At 41.0% G+C, this 24367-nt stretch overlaps 1 protein-coding gene across 1 annotated transcript in view; it reads right to left on the minus strand.

Annotated features, from left to right (window-relative positions):
• The window catches only part of rtn4b (reticulon 4b), a 58635-nt gene that overhangs the window by 25071 nt on the left and 9197 nt on the right, over window positions 1-24367 (minus strand). The window contains exons 2-3 of the mRNA XM_084321140.1: window positions 19547-19600; window positions 16621-18471 (exon numbers count right to left, since the gene is read on the minus strand). Coding sequence (XP_084177266.1) covers window positions 16621-18471; window positions 19547-19600 — 1905 coding nt within the window. The remainder of the gene's footprint in view (window positions 1-16620; window positions 18472-19546; window positions 19601-24367) is intronic.

The raw sequence follows: 24367 nt of genomic DNA on the forward strand, positions 1-24367 counted from the left end.
GTGTCTTGCTAGTAGACAGCTGAGCTCATGCGGACGGGCTGCGATTGAGTTTCACCAGGAATTCCGGGCAGGTCAGTGTACAATATTAGATGTGAACAAGACATTCATTTCTCAAAGGCTCCAATGCATTTTGAACTAGGGACTCACAACACCTCGTTACTATTTCATTGACATTGCTCAAGGCTGCCGTGTTGCAGAGTCAGCGCGTCTGCCACTGAGTGACTGATCAACAGCAACACACTTGGCAGTCTACCAGAAATACTTCTGAAATGGCTTTACTGGCAAAGAATGAGCTTATGAGATTGAAATTCCCCAATCACATTTACAGCAACCCGTTCTTCTCCCCAAGTGGGGAAATCATACCGATTGCTTTGGCCTTGGGGGACTTGTGTCGATGTGAATTAATAATTGATGGCATGCCATTTCCTGAACTGAATTGATTGAAAACTTTATTAACAGATTGCAGAATGGGTACAGTACAGCTCAATACATACAATTGTTAAGGGGATGCAGACCAGAGAAAGACTTGCGTCTTGTTTACATCAGGGTCCCCCATTTTCAATTAATCATAACATACAGATACAGTACTGCTACATCTATACATTTATGAGATACCAGATTTGCAAAGAGTCCAGAAAAGAGTATATACATTTGACATAGAAACTGTACATTGGAGGAGGTTGGGTAGGTGGGTACAGATATATATATATAGAAGACTCTTCATTAAAGTAAAATGTATTCGAATGCAAATAAATTCCTCGCTCATTCAATGCGACTGGGGTGCTATGAGGGCGTTGACAGTCTAATCAACTGCCATCACTTTAGCTGTCCGCTATTGTCTGTTAGTTATCGTTCCTAGTAGCACGCTAACAGTAACTGGCATGCTTAGCCTGTTAGCCACATAGACGTCGGAGACGTGTTCCACAGCTGCTCAGTGCACAATCGCTTATATACAGCACCATTGTCTGATCTGAAGCGAGAGAGTGAGACCACGCAAGGCAGGGGGGGTGGCTCGTCTCACTCCTAATGTGGCTCTCTAGCTACATATGGTAACGTTAGCACGCATGAGCTAGCATCGTCGAGACTCGAAGCCCTCGCTAAAAATAGCCTAGAAGCTTTAGAACCCCCGCGCCTGATCCACATTATACACGCCATGTTTTAACCACACCGTCGTTCCCTCCTCATCTTCCGTTTGTTGATATACCGATGGTCATTGTCTCGAAGGGGAGCGGCTGCTTCGCGGTGGTTTGACAGCCCGGTACCACAGCATCATCATCACCGAATGACATGCCCAGCTTGACCGTTACGCTAAAGTTTGGGCCCCGCTGCATAGCGCTACATTGTCCCCCCTCCCTGTCATCTTCCGTACAGACAAGATACTAGAACCAAACAAGAACCACCGTCGGTGCGTTAGATTTAAAAGGCAATATCGATTAACAAAGGAGCATGACAAGACTAACCCCGTTTGGCGTCCATCTTGAGCCTCCGCTAGCAGCACGCAGCTCAGCAGCTGAGAGGGAGCTGAGGGAGAGAGGAGCGCTGTGTGCAGCTTCCTGTGCGGCGCTGCGCCTTTACACACACCGTGCACTGAGGCCCCCTTTCATTTGGATCACTTCAATAGGCCTAGATTAGTCATGTAATCTTAGGTATACCTATACACAGAGGCTGTTTTTACTGTTTCGAACCAGAATTGATTGAAAACTTTATTAACAGATTGCAGAATGGGTACAGTACAGTTCAACACAATTGTTAAGGGGATGCAGACCAGAGAAAGACTTTCGTCTTGTTTACATAAGGGTCCCCCATTTTCAATTCATCAGGACATATATGACATACAGATAGACAGTATTGCTACATCTATACATTTATGACATACCAGATTTGCAAATACAGTACTGTTTGAAGCTGTAGGTTAATGTCGGCATGAAATACCAGGCATCGTGAAAGCAGAGAAAGGTGTATGTTGCATAATAAACAATCCAGAAATTCCTGATAGAAAGATGATAAAGATGGGCCTTCAGGCCTTACAAGTTCAATAAGAGCACATAGATAGAAAATAATATAAGCCATGTCGAAAGGTATTTTGTTGTTGATACAAAACAGCCTCTTTAGGGCGGGTTTCGCTTTAATATGCGCAGCTAGATACATTTGAGAACACATTAGACAAACTGTATTTTAGTCAATAAAAAAATGTAACAGGCTATTTAAGAACAGCATGCATGCTATCCTAGTGATCTACACTAAACTTGATTTAAAGATCTCAAGTCTCGCCTCACAAAATACTTTGCAGTCAACAGAATAGTCCAAAACGAGAGTTATAGTTCAAACGAGTCAACATTAGGCTATATAAAACTACCTTGGCCTATATCCAAATGGCTGACCAAGATCTGCACTGAAATATTGCATCACCACAAACCTTGCCCATCCTGCTCTGTAAGAATAAGGGAGGGGGGCACAATTCATTCCATCAGCCCACTTTGTGTAAGAGGTCAAAGATGGTATTCCTAATCTTCCTCCGATTACACCATTTTGTTTGATTTACCACATACAATTTGGACTGTACTACTGACAAGTAGGCTAAACGTTTCTTGCAGCACCCATAAAAATTTCAATATTGCTTAGTCACAGTGTGACCGTCACATAGTAACAGCCATGTCTGATAGCGACACAAGTGCCTCTTTCATACCACTATCTTTTAGTTAGTTCATCCAGATAATGGGCCAGAGTAGTTGATGCATCAGAATGAATGACATGCCTCAACACTGTAATAGAGTGCTGAGAGACTAGCACAATAGCCTCTCTGTTGCAATGTATGCTTATTGCACCTGACCACCACATCCTCCGATGATGCAACGGCTACTTGCGCATGACGATCAGCAGACAACGTGAGCCTGGTCAAAACGTTAGTGAGGGAGTAGAGTCTGCATGCTAACCCGTGTAGGGTATTCATCAGACATCACCGGTCCCAGCTGTGCGTTTGGTTCAGTTACGGATGCCCCCAACAAATGAAAAAAATTCCCCCAATCCCGATCAGTCATTTGCGGTTGAAGCTCTGCTTAAAGAAAACCTGCATCACAGCTTTCCCTTAGTGGTTTTCATTTATTTTATCCCTAGTTTCAGTCGCACCATTTTGCATCCACAAATGAGTTAAACTGAATGCTTACAAGAAGGTGGTTTACTAAAGCCCATTCGTGGGCTTTATTTAGTGTACAATTAGCCAAAGTAACGACGACTAGGAGGTTAAGAGTTCAGTCAGTCAACCAAAGAGGGTTAGGCTACATCGTGAACAGCAACTATGAGTCCAGGGAACCTTACTAGTCCTGTTTAAGGTTCTGAAGTGTTCAACGTGTCACATGCCGATCCAGTTAAGTAACTAATGTATAGATTGGTATAGGTTGGATTTTGCCCATTTCATTTGCCCACTCAGTTACTGTTGAGGCCCATCCACCAGCACTGAATATCTATACGTCTCCACACCAAGCACTCGTTTGCTTTCTAATAACCGTGCATGCATGCGGTGGTTTGTCCACCAAAAAAGCACCAAAAGATAGAAAAGAAACTAGCAGAGCCAGAACTGTTCCAACTCCCCTGGAGCCACAGCCACTTTTTTTGGTACTTCGCTTTCAAACCAGCTGCAGCCTGAGAACTGGAGTGTGAGGGGCTGTAACACTAAAGATGGCGGCAACAACAAAGAATTGCTGCAAAATAAACACACATTCGTTTAAATAATAATAATAAAAAATAAAAATAAAATATCGATCATCATCTACATTAAAAATGTTATCGTGATAACATTTTGGCCATATCGCCCGCCTAGCCCTACCTCCGAGTGGACCATAAATCGTTGTCGCAGACATAGGCCATAGACTTTCATAATTCCAGAACTACACATTAACTAAGAGCTGCCACATTCAACTAAAAAACAACTAGCTTAATGATTATCCTTACAGTTATCAGCATGACATACATTGATTGTTCCCTCTCAATCATTGAAGCTGTGAATCTACAAAAGATGGACAGTTAAATATTTTGTATTTGCCACTTGAAAGCAGTTTGTCAAATTGTTCTAAAAGGAACATGTCAACATTATGAGAAAGGCGCTGTCATTCTTCTCATTCACATTTAGTCATTACCTGGCGCTTTTATCCAAAGCGACTTACAAATTGTGTACAACAAGTCAGCAGGAGGGGTACACCTCTGGTGGCTAAGGGTGGTGGTATTTCATCTAGCAATACATAGTAGTATTAGCATAGTAGGTAGTAGTGTGTATATATATAGTAGATAACCTATTTTTTTTCCTCTCACAGATATTGATTGAAAAGGTGTGTTTTTAGTCAATGGTGGAAAATTGGGCGGGTTTCAGCTGTCCCGACTGTGGTGGGAAGTTCGTTCCACCACCATGGAGCGAGAACAGAAACTAGCCTGCATCGTTTTAATGACCACCCCCCACCGCCAATAGCCCGAAGAGTGAAGGCGGCCGGAAGATGCAGAGCATTGGGATCTTGAGGGTGTGTAATCAGAGACTATCGAGTCAGACAAGATGATAAGATACCCGTTTCCTCTCCGAGTACAGTAGAAAGCTATTCGGCTGCAAGCTAGCCAAGCTTAGCACAAATTAATGGAAGCAGATATGGATCAGATAGCCTAGCTTAAACTCCTGGGAGGTGTTTTTGGCCAATGCTTAGACTAGCTGATCCCTATCCACTTAATTTGTGCTAAGCTAGGGTAGCTTGTAGCTGGACAGTTTTCTACTGAATACAGAGAGGAAATTGGTATCCATCTTCTTGTCGGACTCTGGAAAAGATGGTAAGCGTGTTTCCCATAATGTTTGCGTATTGCTTTAAGTTGGTTTCAGATTTCTTCCTTCTAATTCTGTAATGGATTTCAGACAGTAGCTTCACCTTGGCATAATAATATAAATGGCAGCCTAAATAAGGGTTGTATCAATATTCACCCAATACAAATCGTAGAAGATTCAGATATCCTAAGAAGTTTTTAGGGAAGCTTAGCCCCTACAGCTAACAATAAACGGTAAACGCCAAACAATAGATTTAGACTATACAGTCATTACTGCATTACCGACTGGCAAGCAATGTGGCTACTCCTTTGAATCAATCCAGAAAATGTGGTAGAAAAAAAAGCATTCTAAAAAAAAAAGGTCAATCAAATCTACTGCAAGCCAGCTGTAATAAATTAATACCCACCTAAGACAGATTCCCGTCAGGTTCTCTGGACAGTTTGGCAACTGGAGTTTTCAGAGGCAGCCAGTTTCACCTCGTTCCATGCTCATTGCTAAGTGATTTGAAATTCTATATCTACTGAAATCTAGAATGTTAGGCATCTCACTATAGTAATGTTATGGGGGGGGGGTTACATATCGACAGCAGCATGGTTACCTGGCTTACACGAGTACATTGGCAAGGAACGTTCTGCCCCTAGAGCCACAACACCAGCCAGGTTAATATCAGTGGCACAACTGGTCAGACTATCAAAAGCTATGGCATTCTCTAGGGAGGCTAGTCTGACTCACCTACACTACAGACCATTTCTGGTACATGAACCAACCATTAAATTGCTAGCCAACATCCCTTTGGTTAGAAACCCCTCCCTTCATTCTTCCCACCTCTATCTCCCCACTTGCACCTTTGCTCAGTGCTTTTCGTCAACAGGGCTGAACTGTCCAAAGGTCCATCTGCTAGTTAGACGAACAGGGACTGTAGCCAGGCAATTACAGATCTAATGACATCAGACATGGAAAATTCTAGAATTGAAAGGGGCAGGCATTTCAAGCACAGCCATGCAAGCCATGAAAGTTAAAAGATTACCAGTTGGGTTATGAGTGGTGAAACTGTAAACTTTCAATGAACAACTATCGGATTTTCATTTGAACTGAATCATACGCTTCTATATCGAAATCATTTAAATCGATAAAAAAAAAATAATAATAATAATAATGTATGTTACTATCAGTATCAAACATCACCTGACAATCACCCAGTCAGCACAACCAAGCCCAAGAGAAAAAAAAAAAAAAAAAAAAAAAAAGATAAGACATGCAAGAAAGCAGCATCGCCAGCAGTGAGCCCAAAAGACGAGGAGGAATAATAAAAAGGTGAAGGATACCCTGTTCTTTCCAGTTCCTGGAAGAAGAAGGCAGGAATTCCTTATTGTCCACAGAATTGTCCATGTTCTCCATGCTGTGTTTGGATCAGCAAACAGACATTCCAGGCGGACAGCGTGAGCCGTGCGTGTGTGCGGTGCGTCGGGGCTGTGGAGGGCGGGTGGCGTGTGGGGAGCGAACGAGGTGGCGGAAAAGTAGGAGGGAGTAGGCAGAGAGGAGGAGGCGTAGAGAGTGGGGGGGGCTAACCAGACCTTCCTCCGGGGAGACGACTGCAGTGGACAAGTGAACCCTCTGGCTCTTTCTCTGCCTCACACAGGTGCTTTTCTTTGCTCGCTTCCTCTCCCTGTCACACACTTGCCCTGTCACACACATACACACCCCTGCAGGACTGGTGTCAGCTGACTGTCTGCTGGCTCAGAGATCTGCTAAAGCTCTGACGCAGAGGCTATAAACTTCTCCCTCCCTCCCTTCTTTGCCCTCTCCCCCAATCCCTGCACCCACCCCTTCCCAATTTATATTACATCCTTGAGGCAAGCTCTCCCTTCATCCTTCTTCCCTTCCCTCACTCGGCCCCTCCCTCAACCTCCTGCGCAGACACAGGCGGCTGCCTCAGTCAGAAAGCCAGCGGCCCCACCCAGAGATGACACAGCAGAGATGGGGAAAGACTGGGTGGCTGCTTTGTTTCAGCAACTCCCTTTTTCCCCCCAGCCATTAAAATAGATTAAAATCAGATTCAGATTCTTGAATAGCAAAACAAGCAATGAGTATGAATCTATTTTCTGTACATCGTGTTAGGAAAGGTTAGCTCTGCACATAAAAGACTGGATGGCTGCTTTATTTCAGCAACTCTCATTATAATTCAGCCATTAAAATGGAATCAGAGATTCAGATAAAGATTCCCGAATAGCAAAACCCATTTTCTGTGCATCATGTTAGGAAAGGTTAGCTCTGGACATAAATGATGGTTATTGCCTGGTATATCACCACCTGGATTGATTGCTCCCAAAAACAGCAAACCACTGCCAACCTTACACAGGCAGGCAATCAAAGTAATTGAAAGAATTAGTCTATTTAATCAAATGACTGACCCGAGGTCCAACTATATCCCCCTCCGTTGAAACAAAGCAAGCTCAGGGCCCATGTGCGAAATGTACCGAAATTGGGTGGTAGGTCATGTTTCTGTTGGGTTACAACATGACAGGAACGCGGCGTTCAGAAACATCCCAAAGAACACAGAATTTACACAACTTGCATTACAAAAATCTTCAGAAAATAGTCTTAGAATAGTAGGGCTGTCTTAAATGCTTCGAAGCTTCGATTCGATGGCACAAGCTTCGAACATTAAAAAAAAAATCGAAGTTAAAAAAAAAAAAATTATAAAAATGTTTTACTTCGATTTGTGTGTGTGTGTGTGTGTGTGTGTGTGTGTGTGTGTGTGTGTGTGTGTGTGTGTGTGTGTGTGTGTGTGAACTACCCATCCCAGTTAGGACAGCCGAATCCCGTCCAATCTTTCGCCGTCGACTAAAGACTCACTTCTTCAACCATTATCTGAAATGATAAAAAAAAAAAAAAAAAAATCTAACCGTGCACTTGTCCTAATAAACTAACCTACACTGTAACACGCAACACTTTGATGAACATTGTTACTCAGCTGATAGAGTTGTACCCTTCTTGCTGTCTTGTCGTACAGAACTTGTAAGTCGCTTTGGATAAAAGAGTCAGCTAAATGACTAAATGTAAGTGTGTGTGTGTGTGTGTGTAGGTGTGTGTGTGTGTGTGTGCGCGCACCTTGTAGAATTCCACACATAAGAAAGAAAGATACTGGGATGAATAAACAAAATAGGAAATAAAATGTAGAAATGCATGCAATACAAAAATAAATATGAATCTCCATATATGAAATATAACATTTAGATAAGGTGCTACTGAGATGTTTTGGTTAGTTCTTTGTTTTTTTGTGGAAGTTGCCCTTCTTAAAAATGCATGAACATTCACTGATAATTGGTCTGTAGTGGAGTCTACAAGGTCTACATTGCCGGACCATGTAGAATCCGGACCTTGTAGACTGACATAATTCTGTGCATAGTTTAGTCTACACAGGCCATATTTCAAATAATCAAAATCTTACTTCATTCATCTTAAACATTCTTGATTTGGGGGATTGGTAGTTCCCATGAAATCTGAAGTTGTTCAAACGACAACAGCGATCCACCTTGAATTAAATCACACAGCCGAGTGAAACCTTGTTGGATGAGTCAGTCACGAAAGGGGCTACTTAATTAATTAATCCAACCCACTTTATTTATAGAGCACATTTAAAAACAACAACGTTTACGAAAGTGCTGTACAAGTCCCACAACATAAGATTAAATAATAAAAAAAAATAAAAAAAAAAAAAAAAAAATCTCTCTCGAAGCTTCGAATTAAAATCGAAGCTCGGCCCCGAAGCTTCGATTGCCAAAAAAAGCTTCGAAGGTCAGCCCTATAGAATAGGATGACTGATCTCACGTTTGCCTCAGAGAGTGAGCCGACATCAGCAAAATACTCCTACACTTGTATATGTACAGCTTTGATGTATTTAAAACACTACACTTCTCTGTATTTCTGCAAGTTCACTAATAGCCTTAGCTTTTTGCTATTCAACTATAGCCATGGCAGCTCTGACAATAGTTTTATCTGCCTACATCCATGTTTAGTTTTTTTTATACCTAAATTAGAATTTTTTTAATTACACTTCTGTATAACTAAATCTGAATCAACTACAGGTAAATGCTAAGCAAAGACAAGAGCAACCTGAATATTTCCTTGATAAACAATAACATAAAACTGCCAAATTAGAAGAGCTTACTTTGATCATCCTAGTAAATCAAATGGGGTAACTGATGAGTTATGCCACTAGAGGGCAGCAGTCTCATTTAAAAAGATTCCTGTGCCTCCCATCTTTCCGCTCTCATCACTGAAATTAGTTTTGTTTACCAACCTCAATCTGTCTTGCACAGAAATAACGGACTCAATTATGGCATACTGCAGCTGGTATGTGACCAGGACGACACAGTAGAAACAGCGGCATGGTGGCGCAGTGGAAGCACCGTTGCCTCACAGCAAGAAGGTCAAACCGGACCAGCTGCCTTTCTGTGTGGGGTTTGCATGTTCTCCCCGTGTTCGCGTAGATTCCGTTTTCCTCCCAAACCAAAAAGACATGCATACCAGGTACATACGCCTGCCGTTTGCCCCAAGTTATTGGCATTACAACTGGAGTTTGTCCCCGGGCACCCGTCTGTGGCTGCCCACTGCTCCTAAGTAGTTGGCACGGGTCAAATGCAGAGGAATAATTTTCCCACAGGGATTAATAAAAGTATACCTTCAAATAATGAGTTAACTGGAAACAAAAAGAAAACAAATGAAAATCATAAGCTTGCATATATAGATTAGACCTACTTCTCATTAGGGCCATCCCTTCTTAAATCGATAGTTATGCTTTCTTCTATATAACCTTAAAGATTATAAAGCATATCTCTGGTAAGCATTATATAAATAGGTCCATCTGTATGATTGGGAAACAGAACGGATTGGTCTATTAAATCAACTCATCGGAGAAAAAAAAAAAAAAAAAAAATCATGACCCATCAGGTGACTTCAGTCAAGAACTGCCCTACTTCTTAAACCTTTTTCAGATAGCTTTATCCAGAGTTCTTCAAACCTTTCCAACAAGCAGCCAAAAAGTGGACCTGGGACCCACGTCTCGTTACTAGCCCTCATCAGACTGTCCTAAAACAAGCCTGGGCACATATGTTGAAGCAGCTCATGAAACAAGCCTGGACCAAGAATTTGAAGAAACTCTTAAAACAAACCTGGACCTATTAGGTTAAAAAACAACCTCATATTTCAGTAATTTACAAGACTAAAGTAATTTAGATAAACAGGGATGTGTAAAGTTAGTTTCTGTCCAGTCGTACTGAAAGGGACAGGTAGTAGAAGTGACTCATCACGGTGATGCAGGTCTCCAAATGTGGTTTGCCTAGTCTTTGGTTTGAGTTAGGCAGTTATGTAGGCGCAAGGGTTTGAAGTTCAGATAATCAAGCCGTTCAGAATAGAGTATCTCAGATGAAGAACCATATACGGTAAATCCTTTTGATTTTATTATCTAAAGATGGTAAGTTAAAGAGTATTATGTTAATTTGTAGTTAGACAGTAGAGGCAGAGTATATCACATTCCAAGTGACTTGGATTTGTTTGCACCTTGTAACTGCAAATACATGGGCAGTTCATTTATAAAAAAAAATAAAAAATTAACCAATTTAAATAAAAATAAATCTAGTGTGTGCTACATCAGAAAAAGCTCTACGGAGAACAACATCTCCATGACGAGTCACTTCTACTACCATCCATCCCTTTCAGTATGACCGGACGTGTCTATACTTTTACCAACAAACTTCCAGTTCCGCGTTCACGTTCTGCGATCCGATTGGCCACTGACGTTTCTGGTCATGTGACATGTGCGTAAATCGTGTGACGCCTGTTTCTGCGCCTATTTCCGCCTCTAACAGCCTGCAAACTACCTAACGCCTAGTTACATCACTGGTTAAGCTTAGGCGACTCTTTCGAAGTTGGTTATGGTTAGAGTTTGGAATCAGGGCTGGTGTTCTATCGCCCTGCTCTAAGACAAACTCTAACCTTAACCAACTTCGAAAGAATGCTTAAGCTTAACCAGTGATAGAAACAGGAGTCACACGATTGGCGCAGATGTCACATGACCAGAAACGTCAGTGGCCAATCAGATCACGGAAAAATGCAAGTTAGTTGGTAAAAGTATTGACGCCGACCGGACAGGGGCCATACCTTTTGACAAAGGGAAATGTCCACATTATTTTAAATAAAATAATAAAAAACCTTAACAGAAGTTAATATATCCCCTTTAATTAAACTTTAAAGGAGGGCGGTGCTCACTCCACAGCACCGTGTTCTCAACTAGCTGAGGAGGTTGGAGGGTGGGGGGGGGGGGGTTAGATCGCAGCATTGCATCTAAGTCAAACAAATGAGGAAACACTTGCTGACTGGGTGGTTGAGTTGAGTGTGCTCTTGTGGGCCTGCCAGTGTCGCAATGCAGGGAGGTGGGCCCTTTTTTTCTACAAATGAGAGATTCCTCACTCTCGCATACACAACCTGGGGCCTTGCCAACAAAGCCCAAAGAGCAAAGTCCCACTGCACTACTCATGATGTCAACCTGCAAGAACGTAGCTCTGTGGGTGTGCATGCACTGCATGCATGCGTGCGTGTGTGTGTTCCAGTGTGTCTAATGTGTCCATGACTGCAAGTACATACAAGGCTGCTCGACATCAAGTTAAACGGAATCATCCTTTACAATAAAAACTCATGTTGTCCTCCCGAGAAAGAACAGAAGCGCACAGGCAATCAATCATGTTCTACAAGCCTCGCTAAAGAGCTTACACCCCAGCCTGGCTAAATTATGAGGAGTGACACATGCTTTAGTGAGATATCATTAGTCTTCCTTTGGTATAATAAACAAACCCTGATGCATTCATAACATTGAATGTGAGAGAGAACAGTTTGTAATGACTAGGCTATACCTTATTTTAAACAAAGACATGTAACAGAACATCATTAGCCTTCATTATATTTTAACCCTTCATTAGATTTTAACCCTAAAAAATGCATCCTTAAATACAAAAATAAATATCCTCATAACCGGTGGTGTGGGAGAGATTAGAAGTGATGATTATGATTATGCAAGCAGCCTATTCACATAGAACAGGGTGGGGTCGGTAGCAACTACAAACATTCTTGGTTTGTGTCTGGAGGGCTATGGGGGCCCTGTAAGGTGTTGGTGTCAGACTGGCAGCCCTGGTTATTTCTAGGGGTGTGGAAATCTCTCGATTCTAAGATGAACGACGATTCTGCATCGATGCAGTGACAGAACATAATTATAAAAATAAAATTTTGTTTTCTTTTCTCTCTCTTGTTAGCTTTTATGTTTTACAATGTAGTGCTTTGGGATTTGCTCCACAACTATAAAGCGCACTACAAATCAAATATATTATTATTATTAAAGCTAGTGCTCTGGTCATGCATCCACTCAACTCATAGAAAATACAGCATCAGGCTATTCTAAAAGTATTGATACTAATAAGAGTATTGAACCGTTTAACAGCTGGGTATCGAGATACCTTTCTAGTACCTGTATCATGCAACACTAGTAAAGACATTTATTTTGACACTGATTTAAGAACTTTCTAAATACAAGTTTATTTATCCGACTGCTTGTATTAAAGGGGAACTATCTTACTATTTCTTTCACTATTTGGGCAATTAAGTCTATGGAACACATCTGTATGTATTTTTTTTTAATGCATTGTTTTGTATTTCTAATCAAGTACTCTCAAGTAGTCTAGAGCAGGGGTTCCCAAACTTCAGGCCAGGACCCAGAAAATAAGGCGTCAGAGAGCCGCGGCCCAATGCACATCGTCAGGCTTTTTTTTATTATTTTTTTTGCCAGGTGATTGATTTTTTAAGCCAAATATCACTTCAATCCTATTAAGTTAGTTCAAGTTAGTTATTCATTTATATGTGCTATTTATGAGAGGGCTAACTTGTTGCAAAATAATAATGATAATAATAATAATAATAATAAATAATAATAATAATAATAATAGCCTCATTCAAATACTATTGTTGCTTTGGTTGTTTTCAGCGTTTTATGTGCATAATCTGTTATTTAGTTTGAAATGTTCGTTGAAATAAGTAGATTTTTCGTTTTTGTTTATTTATTAAGTTAATATAAAACCATATAGTCACATTTTAGAATACAATAGAATCGAATTTTAGAATACAACTAGAAACACTGTCCTGGCCTGCTTCTAAGTTCAGTGGCCTGACAAAAAAGAAAAAAAAAAAAATTTAATCATCTCGCGGCCCACCCGTGGCTGCTCGCGGCCCACCTTTGGGTCGTGACCCCGACTTTGGGAACCACTGGTCTAGAGCAGCATTTTCTGCACTTCCAGGTTCCAAGCTGTTTTTGGCTGGGCTCCGCCCATACTCTCAATGCGCTTTGAGTGACAGGTCACCCACAGTCTGCACTGGCAGATAACTTTGGGGGGAGAGAGATAGAGAGGGACTAACTCCAGTGTTTCCCCACAGGATTTTCAGAGACTATGGGGGGTGAACCTCTGACCCTCTAGGGGGTCCGGGGGCATGCCCCCCATATTATTATAATTTTTTTGGTACATTTTAAAGTTAAATGCATCAATCTGGTGCACTTTGAGAGCAAAATAAAGAGGCTAGATCTATGATGAACTTTGTGCTCAAAACACAAAATCGACTAGAGCTTCCCAATCCTCTCCTCGAAGCACCCCAGCCGTTCAATGTATTTGTTAAATTCCACCACCAGCACACCTGATTCAACTTAACTAGCCCTTTATTAGTTGAATCAGGTGTGCTGGTGGTGGAATTTAACAAATACATGGAACGGCTGGGGTGTCTCGAGGAGAGGTTTGGGAACCACTGGACTAGAGCATACATTTGAGCCATCAAAGAAATTAAGCAAAAGTGGTTACCTGTGTTGAACTGGTTTATTTTCTTGGAAAATAAAAAAAATATAGTGGATTACTATTACGACTACTACCACTGCCAATACTACTGATACATCCCTATTGGCAAACTTTTATCTAAAAAAAATATATAAATTAAAAACAAAAAAATGTAAATTACATTTTATTTTTTTGGTTCATTATACAACTGTGGTGGGACTAATTAGGCCTAACAAAATTAATAGTTGGTTTCCGGTTGCCGACCGACCCTGCCGATTTAGGTGCGACCCAATATATTTTATGAGTTTTTAAAAATAAATATATAAAAAAAAAAAAAAAATCCGAAATAAAGTTTCATAGAAATCTTATTCAAACATTTAGTATTATGGATATTAAACATGCTGGCAGAGTACATGCATCCATGTTGTTGTGAACATTTTTATTAAATAAAGAAATTCCCCATCCAGTCGCCATGGGAAAGAATATATAAAAAAAATAAAAAAAATTCCCTACCTACCCATGGCCAAACTGACAACCAACAGGAAACCAACAATATATTTTACTTTGCCTTAGACTGTGGCGGGTCGCCACAGTATAGGTCATTGATGGGAAACCCTGAAGTCATTTCGCCGCGGGGGGGGCATAATCCCATGGGACAATGCATTGGTAACTTGTTTCAAATGACAATATGAATGAATATTCAATTGAATTGAATATTATTGCACAGATCGGAATATACGTGGGAGCGTGCGCTAGGGTTGCACGGTATACCGGTATTAGTATAGTACCGCGGTATTACAGTGTTCGAAATGATACTATACTGCGTTTGGAATTTTTATTTTTTTTTTAAATTTATGCATGCGAATGCCTTCCTATTGGAGCACAGCGTTGCCGTCAGTGGTGACGTTGCGCTAGTTTACCGGAAGCAACCTTCTGGAATGAAGAACAACAAACTAGTCACAAGAGCTAGCATAGCTCGTCCAATGAATGTTGGCATCAATGGCATGACTACAGTACTGATAGGAGCTACTGTAGCACGTAACGTTAGTTATCACAACCATCGGCAATCGCAGTGAGGATCTTTATTGATTAACGTTAGCTAGCTAGCTTTAACTAGAATTATAGTTCGCTAGCTATATAAGCTAACGTTAGCCAAGTTTATTCTATGCAAAATGTGCTAGCTAGCCAACGTTAATCAATAAAGATCCTCACTGCGATTAGTTAGTTATCATAACCATCGGCAATCGCAGTGAGGATCTTTATTAATTAATGTTAGCTAGCTAGCACATTTTGCATAGAATAAACTCGGCTAACGTTAGCTTATATAGCTAGCGAACTATAATTCTAGCTAAAGCTGGCTAACGTTAATCAATAAAGATCCTCACTGCGATTGCCGATTGTTGTGATAACTATCAGTACTGTAGTCATGCCATTGATGCCAACATTCGTTGGACGAGCTATGCTAGCTCTCGTGACTACAGTTCCTTATACGAGCATTCGAAAATGTCCACAATGCTATTCGCAAGAATAGAAAATAAATTGAAAAGCCTAATAAGCTATACATAGCCTAAACTGCCGTGCTGAAAGCTAGTAAACACAGCATCCCCTGTTGCCCCACAACAGAAATTAATTGATGCACACGTGCATCTCATTTCTATGGCTTAGTCACAAACGTGATTTATACAGAGACATTTGACAATTGCCCATTAATGGTTCATACATACTGTATTGAATAATTAATTGGTTTGATACTATTTCACGTTTCTTTCAAAAATATTGTTTGACGTTTATCACTTTTTCGGAGGCACACTGCCGTGTATAAATGTCCGTTCTATATACCGTGAACTTTTAATTTGATCTTGCTCCGAGAGACAGACCCTTCTGAGAGATCGAGATAATATATTATTCTATTTGTATGCTGGTGTAGGTATTTTGATATTTATTTTGTTTAAAGGGGAACTATTTTACTATTTCTTTCACTATTTGGGCACTTTTACACAATTCCTGTGAGTCTATGGAACACCTCTGTAATATATATTTTTTTTTATTCATTGTTTTGTATTTCTAATCAAGTCCTCAAAAACAGCATTTTTCTACCTCAAGATCTCGAGCTGTTTTGAGCTGATGTGGACTGGGGTGCAGGTGCAGGTGCCTGAGGAGCCACATTAACATGCAGCGGTGACTATATGACATCACATATAGGCACATTTTCAAACGACTCAGTTCAGTGAGGGTGAATATTGTGAGGAGAATTGGAAGAATGCGCCAATATGAGAATTTTGAGACATAGATCATATTAATATAAGTTCACATAGCTAGGAAACAATGCTAAACACTCAAAAAGGCCATTTATAAGATAGTTCCCCTTTAAATAAATGACTTATAGCCTACTAGTCATGTATCCCGTTGTATTGGTTTGCCCTCTTGAGAACATAATGCGCAACAATGTGTTTTTTTGGGTCATTTTTGGCCACTTTTGACAGCCCTAATGTCTTGTAACTTCCCCAATGCATTTAAACCTGAAAACATGAATGGGACACAATCACACTTTTCAATAGCATTGTATGATCCTGAAAACCATTACCACAATTTACTTACCATATCTCAGGATAAAATTAAATCAAGATTATTTTAATGATGCACTATTCTACTGACCAAAAATGAACACTGCAAAAATGTAAACCAAAAGACAGGGTGGGACAATGCCTTAACACACACAACATGCTAAATCAAATGCAATGGTTAAATAAAAAAAAAATTAAAATGCAAAAGGAACTATGCAAAAGGAGAAGTTTGACGCGAAAGACAAAAAGAATGGCTGGTTGGTCAGGAGAAGATGAACAAGGAGAAGGTCAAGGGGTAACGATTAAAATAATGCTGGTGAAATGGAAGCCACCAAATGAAATCTGGGAGAGCGGTGAGATGATTTCCATGCTGAAATGTATTTATTTTTACCTGCTTCTGTCCTCAGGTTGGGCATCTGAAACATTTTGGTACCCTCTGTGTTCTTCTTAACAACAGTCTCTGCTGGTTTGCAAACAGGTGAATGGATGAGTGGAGCTTGAGGTGGGGGTTGTTGTTCGACTTCAGGCCTCGCCAGGTCTGCGTTGCCCTTCTGCGGAGAGGACTCTGGGGAATCCTGGGTAAGGAGGAGGTAGGAGCTCTGGCTTAGAGCCTCTTCTTCAAACTCTAGTGGCACGAATGGTTTCGCTGAAGCAAAAGGCGTATCCTTCATCCCAAAGCTAAGGTCATCCTCATCCATAGAAAGATCTGGAGTCTTGGAGGAGGTGAACTTGGAGTTGTCCAAAGCCTCCAGAAACTCGTCAATCACACCTCTAGGTGGCCTCTCAATAAACTCAAATTCCTCAGATGAGACTTCGGGCTCGGAGGCCTCCTCAGCAACCTCTGCGTCTTCCACTTCCATTTCTTCCTTCTCCACTTGGAAAATTGCTGGGTTTTTTGCCATGGCCTCAAGAACAGGAGACAGGGAGTCTGCCGTTGGAGACTCCGAGTCAGAATCTTCAGCAGGGGTATTTTTGCTCTGGAAATTAAGAGGTTCAAATTGCATTGCCGTTTTGGGAGAATCGTGACTTGAAAACCAATCTTTCTGCTCCATCTTGACTGGTTCCTCCACCTTGACCTTGGCTGGGGTAGTCTCTTCTGCCTCTTTGACCAGGTCAAAGGCACCAAAGCAATTGTCATCTTCATCTTTTGCCTTTCCACCCGTTCTTGCCTCAGTCTCCTCAGCCATCTCTTTCAGCAGGGATATTTTGGAATCGAAAGCGAAAGGGTTGTTGGCCGACAGATTGATTGGCGGGTTGGGGGACTCCATCATCCTCCGTTCAAGTATAGGGCTCTGCTCCTCGGGGGTCCCTTCAGAAGAGCCAGAGTCCATTTTCTCAGGGTTCAGAGGGGAAGACTTTAAGATGTCTGGGAGAGGTGGGAGAGTAGAACCATCATCATCATCATCTTTAGGGCCAGATAGGAACTTGTCCAGTGGCTGCATGAGTGAATCAGCAGCCATCTTGACCGACTCATATGATTTGTCCTCGCCAAAGTAAGGTGGTGGGTTATCATGGGAGTCTCCAGTCTGCCCGTACTGGACAAGATCTGGAGTTGGACTCTCAGACATTTTGGCTGCCCTGCGGTCAGACTTGGCATCAGCAAAATGGGAGTATCCAGCATCTGCCACAGGGGAAAAACCCTGGAAAGGGTTACTTTTCTTCACCTCGTACATGAGATCATCTTCATCCGATTGGTTGCCGGGCATGTCTGGCCCATTCCCGGAGGAGCCAATAGGGGCTGTATCTTTAGGGAAGGTATCCATGGAGACTCTGGAGTTGTCTTGAGAAGATAGGAATGGAGAATCCCAGTGCTCTGTTGGGTTAGAAGTGGCAGTTGCATGGTGAGACTCTGGGACCTTCATCTGGGGATTCAAGGGAGAGGGACCAGAGGACGACCTGCCTGAACTAAAAAGCTTGTCTTCTGGGGAAAAAGAAATTCCGCTATCTTCACACAGATTCTTGGGCCCTGAATCTTTACCTAAACTCAAATAAGGACCGGCTAATGGATCTATATCATCTTCCTTATTATGCCCCGGTCCAGAGTTACCCTCTTCTCCGTCCCAAGGCATGTCCTTGGACTGAGTTTTGGGGGGTTCAGTGGAAGGAGACCAGAATGGTGCAGCTGATGCTGAAGTAGGGGGTTGGTTGGGACTCTCCAGAGAGAGCTCTTCCAGAGAGTCAGGAGAATGAAGAGGAGAGAGAGGAGAGACGGGAGCAGGGGAAACACCCTTCTGCCCAAGTGCTTGAGTAGAGAGGGAAGGGGGAGAATGCAATACAGCACGTATCAAAGACACACTCCATTCCTTATAGTCTCCACCAGACCTGGGCAAATGATGATCGGAATACTTGAGTGACAAAGCACGAGGAGTGCTTGATCAATGATATCTTGCAACAGATGAGTCTTCTGGGGCAATTTAAGTGTCAGGCAAGGATCACAAAGAAATACTCCTCAAGTAGTTCAAATATTTGAATGCAATTTATCAAATATATTCATTCCCAGGTCTGGTGCCTATGACCCATGCCCAATGTGCTTTGCAAACACAGGCAGTATTGTGGGGTGAATAATAATTCTTCTCACAGATGAGCATATTTAGAAAATATGCTTTGCAAGTACTTTTACATTTTCCAGCCACAATTAAATCAAGTTTCAATTACTACCACAAAGCTAGGATTTGTGGCTAAGCGCAAGGAATTAGGCTACACTTTGTGGCTAAGCATTAGGAGGATGGCTAATCGGAGAGAAGAAAAATTACTTGAGTCAACATTCCTCTTACATTTAAAATTACAAAGTCTACTCTGCAGGCCACGATCAAAGGGAATCACAACACAGGACAAAAACAAACATGTTATGGCCCAGACGCTGATCCGTTGTGGCGGTCTGTCGGTTTGTTTTTAATATATCGATTTATTTTAGACTAGTATCCGTTTGTTGGACAGGACTGATGATTAGTCTGTCTCTGCCAGATTTGTTTCTTTTTGATGGAAAAGGAGGATGAAATGTTGTAACGGATATGTCACCATGTACAGCAAAGCTGTCATTTCTGCAAACCCATAATTATGTTAAAAACAAACCCAACAGATGGCAATACCTTGTCTGTTTTATTTTCATTTTGTGATGGATCAGTGTGGCCACTCCCTTTAGCCTAACAAATTACTTTCAATGTTACTCAATTTGCAATACTATGGATAACAAATTATCAAACTCTTGCATGCATGTTTCTTTTGTCAGTGAGAAGTAATTTGGTCAAAAAGAAGGAATTAACTCAAAAAGATGCAGGAGGAAGGGAGCTGAGACACAGCCAACAGAGAGAACTTGCCTGTAGGGAATTGCATCAGAAGATGAGGTTGAGTTTTAGGACGAGAAGGTGCATCTGGAAAAGAGAAAGATATGGCAGCAGAAAGCGTAACTAGTTAGTAAGTAAGCACAGAGAAAAGCCTACTTGCCAAATGAAGCTTAAACCCTGAGGAACACCATGGCCATGAGGAAGTCTAAGAGCAGGGCTGTCCTAGAGGAACACCATGACCATGAGGAAGTCTAAGAGCAGGGCTGGACCGACTCCCAGTCGGCATTTTGAATGCAGTGGGTAAATGAGCTATAGATGTCCTTGTGTGAGAAGAACGTATTTCAAAATGAATACTGTATTGTTTCTATTAGCCATTTCTTATGCAAGCTGATTTGTGTGTTAAAAACACAAAACATTTAAATCTCGATATTAGCATCAATAACCAGGCTGGCATCGATTGATGCTTCAAAGCATTCGAGTCAGCCCCATATTGAAGAGCCATATTGGATGGACAGCCCTATCCCAAGAGCCATATTGGATGAGGGTCAGCCCCATTTAAGAGCCATATTAGATGAGTCATGTCTATTAGAGCCATATGAAATCCGCGTTCACGGAATCGCGGACGGAATCGCGGAATTAACCAATAAAAATGGAATCAACTGCAAAACGTGGAATATTGCAGAATTTGGCCTAATCTGGACTGAAATTTCGTTTTTGGGTGGAACGTTTGGTGTACACGCGACCGGGGAGGCGGGGACGCTACAGCGTGTTACACACAACACAGCCGCGGTGCTCAAGCGTCTGGCTGCTTGTGTTAACATCGTCAAGAAGCTAAACTATTCCACAATAAGCCCTCAATTCAGAGCAGAACAGTATCCTAATGACTTTTATGCCTCCGGTGATAAGGTGTTTTGCTAATTCTGTCAACGTTTCGTGGACTGGACCCGCAAAAACACTTGCGACACTATTGTGAGGACGTTAGGACGTTTAGCTTCTAGCTAAATCTAGTGCACCCATCCATTTGTTTAATGCAAACGACTGCCCTTTATAAACTAAATACACTTAAATAGCTATGTAACGTTATAGGACTATCTATGGAAATGATAGCTTCTAGAAGTTCTAGCTAAATCTGGTGCACCCATCAATTTGTTTAATGCAAACGATTGTCATTATACACTGCCCTTTATAATCTAAATAAACTTAAATAGCTATGAAACGTTACATTACATAGGACTATAGATGGAAATGATAGCTTCTTGCTAAATCTAGTGCACCCATCCATTTGTTTAATGCAAACTATTGTCATTATACACTGCCCTTTATAATCTAAATAAACTTAAATAGCTATGAAACGTTACAGTACATAGGACTATAGATGGAAATGATAGCTTCTTGCTAAATCTGGTGCACTCATCCATTTGTTTAATGCAAACGTTTGCCATTATACACTGTCCTTTATAAACGAAATAAACTAAACTAAAGGTGCCTAAATTATGCATTACTATATTTCATCACAATATAATAGATATAGCTAGGTTACTGACATTGTCATTGTGATAATGTCAGTAGTAGCTAGCTGTATCTATTGTTTACACTTGAAATATGTATTTTTATTTTGTCACAATATTAATTGAAAAATATTGTGTAAAATTGAACTGTTTTTCTGAGTTGAAGCACTTAAAAACATTAAATGGACTGTTATATCTTATTCAATTGTGGACATTTATTCATTCCCACTTATTAGACACTATTTCTGATGGTAAAATGAGCATAAAAGGCAAAATACAGAATTCTGAAATATTAAAACGGAAAAAATGGAATTTGGGAAAAAATAAAATGGAATTTGGAAAATAATAAAACGGATTTCATATGGCTCTAATGTCTATCCAAGAGCCATATTGGATGAACATAACCAAACAAGTGAGGACATTGTACTCTACTGTCACACCAACACTCATCCAATCCTCAAATCCCATGCATGACTTAGGGTTTAATTTGGTAAGAAAGAATAGAGAACAGGTCAGATAAGAATCGACACAGGCAGTCATAGTGTGAACAGATGGATAGAAAAGTCACCAGCCTCTTTGCATGCAGTTCCTCTGTAAAAGAAAGAGGAACGTTTTAGAGTGAAAAGGATACATGTTATCAACTGTAATGTGAAGGAAGTGTGCAGGCAAGTAAAATACCAATTTCATAGGGCCAATACTGCCTTTTAACCATTTAAAGTGTACTTTTGTGCTTCCATCAAGACAAAAAAAACAGCTAGATGAACCCAGTCACAAGATATTGACGCGTCCATATAATTTGATGAGCAATGGCACCAGAAACATAGGTAACTGATAGAATAGGAATCTGTTGTAATGCTTGGACAACATCACAATTCAAAGTAGGGATTGCCCCGATTGATCAGCCAGCGATTGGTATCTGCTGATATTCAGTATAAATATGACACAACATTATGCATACTTTTGACAATAAATAAAATGAGAATTTGTTCTTACTTGCCTGGGTAAATAAAGGTTATAGAAATGTAAAAAAAAAAAAAAAAAATGAACAGATAGATATTTTCCGATATCACATTTTAATGCAGATATCGGCCGATAATATCGGACATCCCTAGCCAATACCGATCCCCATTGTCCAATCCCCCCCCCACCCCAAAGTAATATATTTTGTTTTTAAGAATTGTAAAGCATCACAAGTGTGTTTTTGATTTGTTGTAAACAAAGACAGAAAATAAACTTCATTCATTCAATTAATAAACTGTATGCCTCACTGTCACTGTGTGGAAGAGACTGGGATCATTCTTTTGTGCAAGGCAACATCAGGCTTGACTTAAAACATTACTTTCCTAACTTAGTGAAACTTGTACTGGTTATTTCTTATTTTATTTCTTATTTATAAAAAAAATTATAATAATATCAGATATATATATTTTTGTACCGATACCCGATCCAGCTATTTTACTGATATCGGCGGCCGTGCATCCCTATTGGTAGGTACTCGAGAAATTTGTTTTTATTCGAGGAATTTAAACATCGCAAACTAATCTTGTCTGCCGCTTTCTCTATTTACATTTAGTAATTTAGCTGACGCTTCTCCATCTCTCTGTCTCTCTCTCTTTCTGCACGAGGGGCGGGGCTGTGCTCTTACACACAAACACACACGCGCATGCTTTCGGCTGCAAGTGTGCGAAATTCAATGCAGGGCTCTACAGTGCGACCATATTGCTCGCATATGCCCCTAAAAATATGTGTGTGCGAACCTGAAAAATCAATTACTCGCACGGCGTGCGAGTGCAGATTACAGCCTCAGTCGTTCTTTTTATTTCTCCGCTGAGAATCGTTAAAAAACTACAAGTCCCACATTGCACTCAAGCCAACGGTCCAATCACAGTAGAGTGACGTAACTGGTTTAATGGGAAATAAAGCAAATGACCAATCGGAAGCTCTCATTTGGCTTGTTTACTTCCTGAAAGTCTGCCATTGCGATCAGGGCTCCGATTGCGATATGCAAGCGTTTTCCGAGACACTAACTTATTATAGTCTTACCAATAGATTTTAGAACACCTAGATTTAGCGATAGCAATAGTAATATAACGTTAATGCAACAAAACGAATGCCTTGCTTTGTTAATCATAACGTTGATGCAGTAGCGTATGTCGTTGTGTTGACTGTAACGGACATGATAACAACATAAGTGTGTACACAATCAAATTGCGATAATCGATTAACATTTTCAAATCGATGCAGTTGAATTGTCCCCTTAGGATCGATGCATTGTTACACCCCTACACCAACTGGCCCACTGTGTATGCGTGTACAGCTAACTTGGCTAGCGTTATCAACACGGTGGGCAATAGGGTCCAGCTGCAGCGCCGGACGGCCGGAGTGCAAGCGGTGTGACGTAATTGGCAGACTCGACTGTCAATCAATGGTCTACCTGACAGGCAAACTCAAACAATGTTTATGTACTGGAGGTGTACAGTATTTCAATAGGCAACCCTGAAGGATTATTTTTCTAGAAGAGCAACACAGCCAAAACATAGGCATTGTATGCATAAAAGGGGCAAAAGCTAAAGTTAAGTGACTGTTACTTTTGTAGCAGTAGTTTGTAGCAGTAGTTTGATTTGATAGGGACAGCACATGTTAATGAACATCAAGTACAAAATGTAAACATGCAGGGTTGTAGCAAGAGCTAATTTACACACATGCACAGTACAAATATACATTTATTTTTGAAAAAAGAAATAAACTCCGTTACTTGAAATATTTTCACTGTGCTCCTAAATATTTTTGGGTGCTCCTAAATTTCTTTGTGTGCTCCTAAATTTTTTCATTTAGGAGCACATGTGCTCCTTTTGGGAAAAAGGTTAGCGTAGAGCCCTGCAATGGAGTAGTCCGTGACTCGTCGGTCTCCCTGACGCAAGGTAAACAGCCCCCCGGGCAGCCTCTCGCCCAGGAGTAACATGATCAAAAACTCTGCGGAGTAGGGATGGGAATCGAAAACCAGTTCCAGTTGGGAGCCGGTTCCTAATTGTCCGATTCTTGGAATCGCATGCATCGATTCCTCTATCGATGCCATGTTTTTCCGACAGTTGAGCATTTCAAACCAATAACGTTAGCGTTAGCATGTAGCCATGGCAGACTATTTGATTCCTTACGCTCGAAATTGCCTGGGTTTTGGTCATATGCTCCCGAAATGCTCCCGCTGTTTGACTGTTTCTAAGTGCAGTGATTGAAAACTACTCTAATGCTTTAGAACCGAGTCATTCATTTAACCCTAACAGCCACGGAGCTAGCGCTGGTTAACGCTAGCTGACGCTGGCTAATCAGGCTCATACAGACACACAGA

The sequence above is a fragment of the Notolepis coatsorum genome (genome assembly GCF_963971535.1).
Source record: "Notolepis coatsorum genome assembly, chromosome: 9".
In the NCBI taxonomy this organism is placed as follows: Eukaryota; Metazoa; Chordata; class Actinopteri; order Aulopiformes; family Paralepididae; genus Notolepis; species Notolepis coatsorum.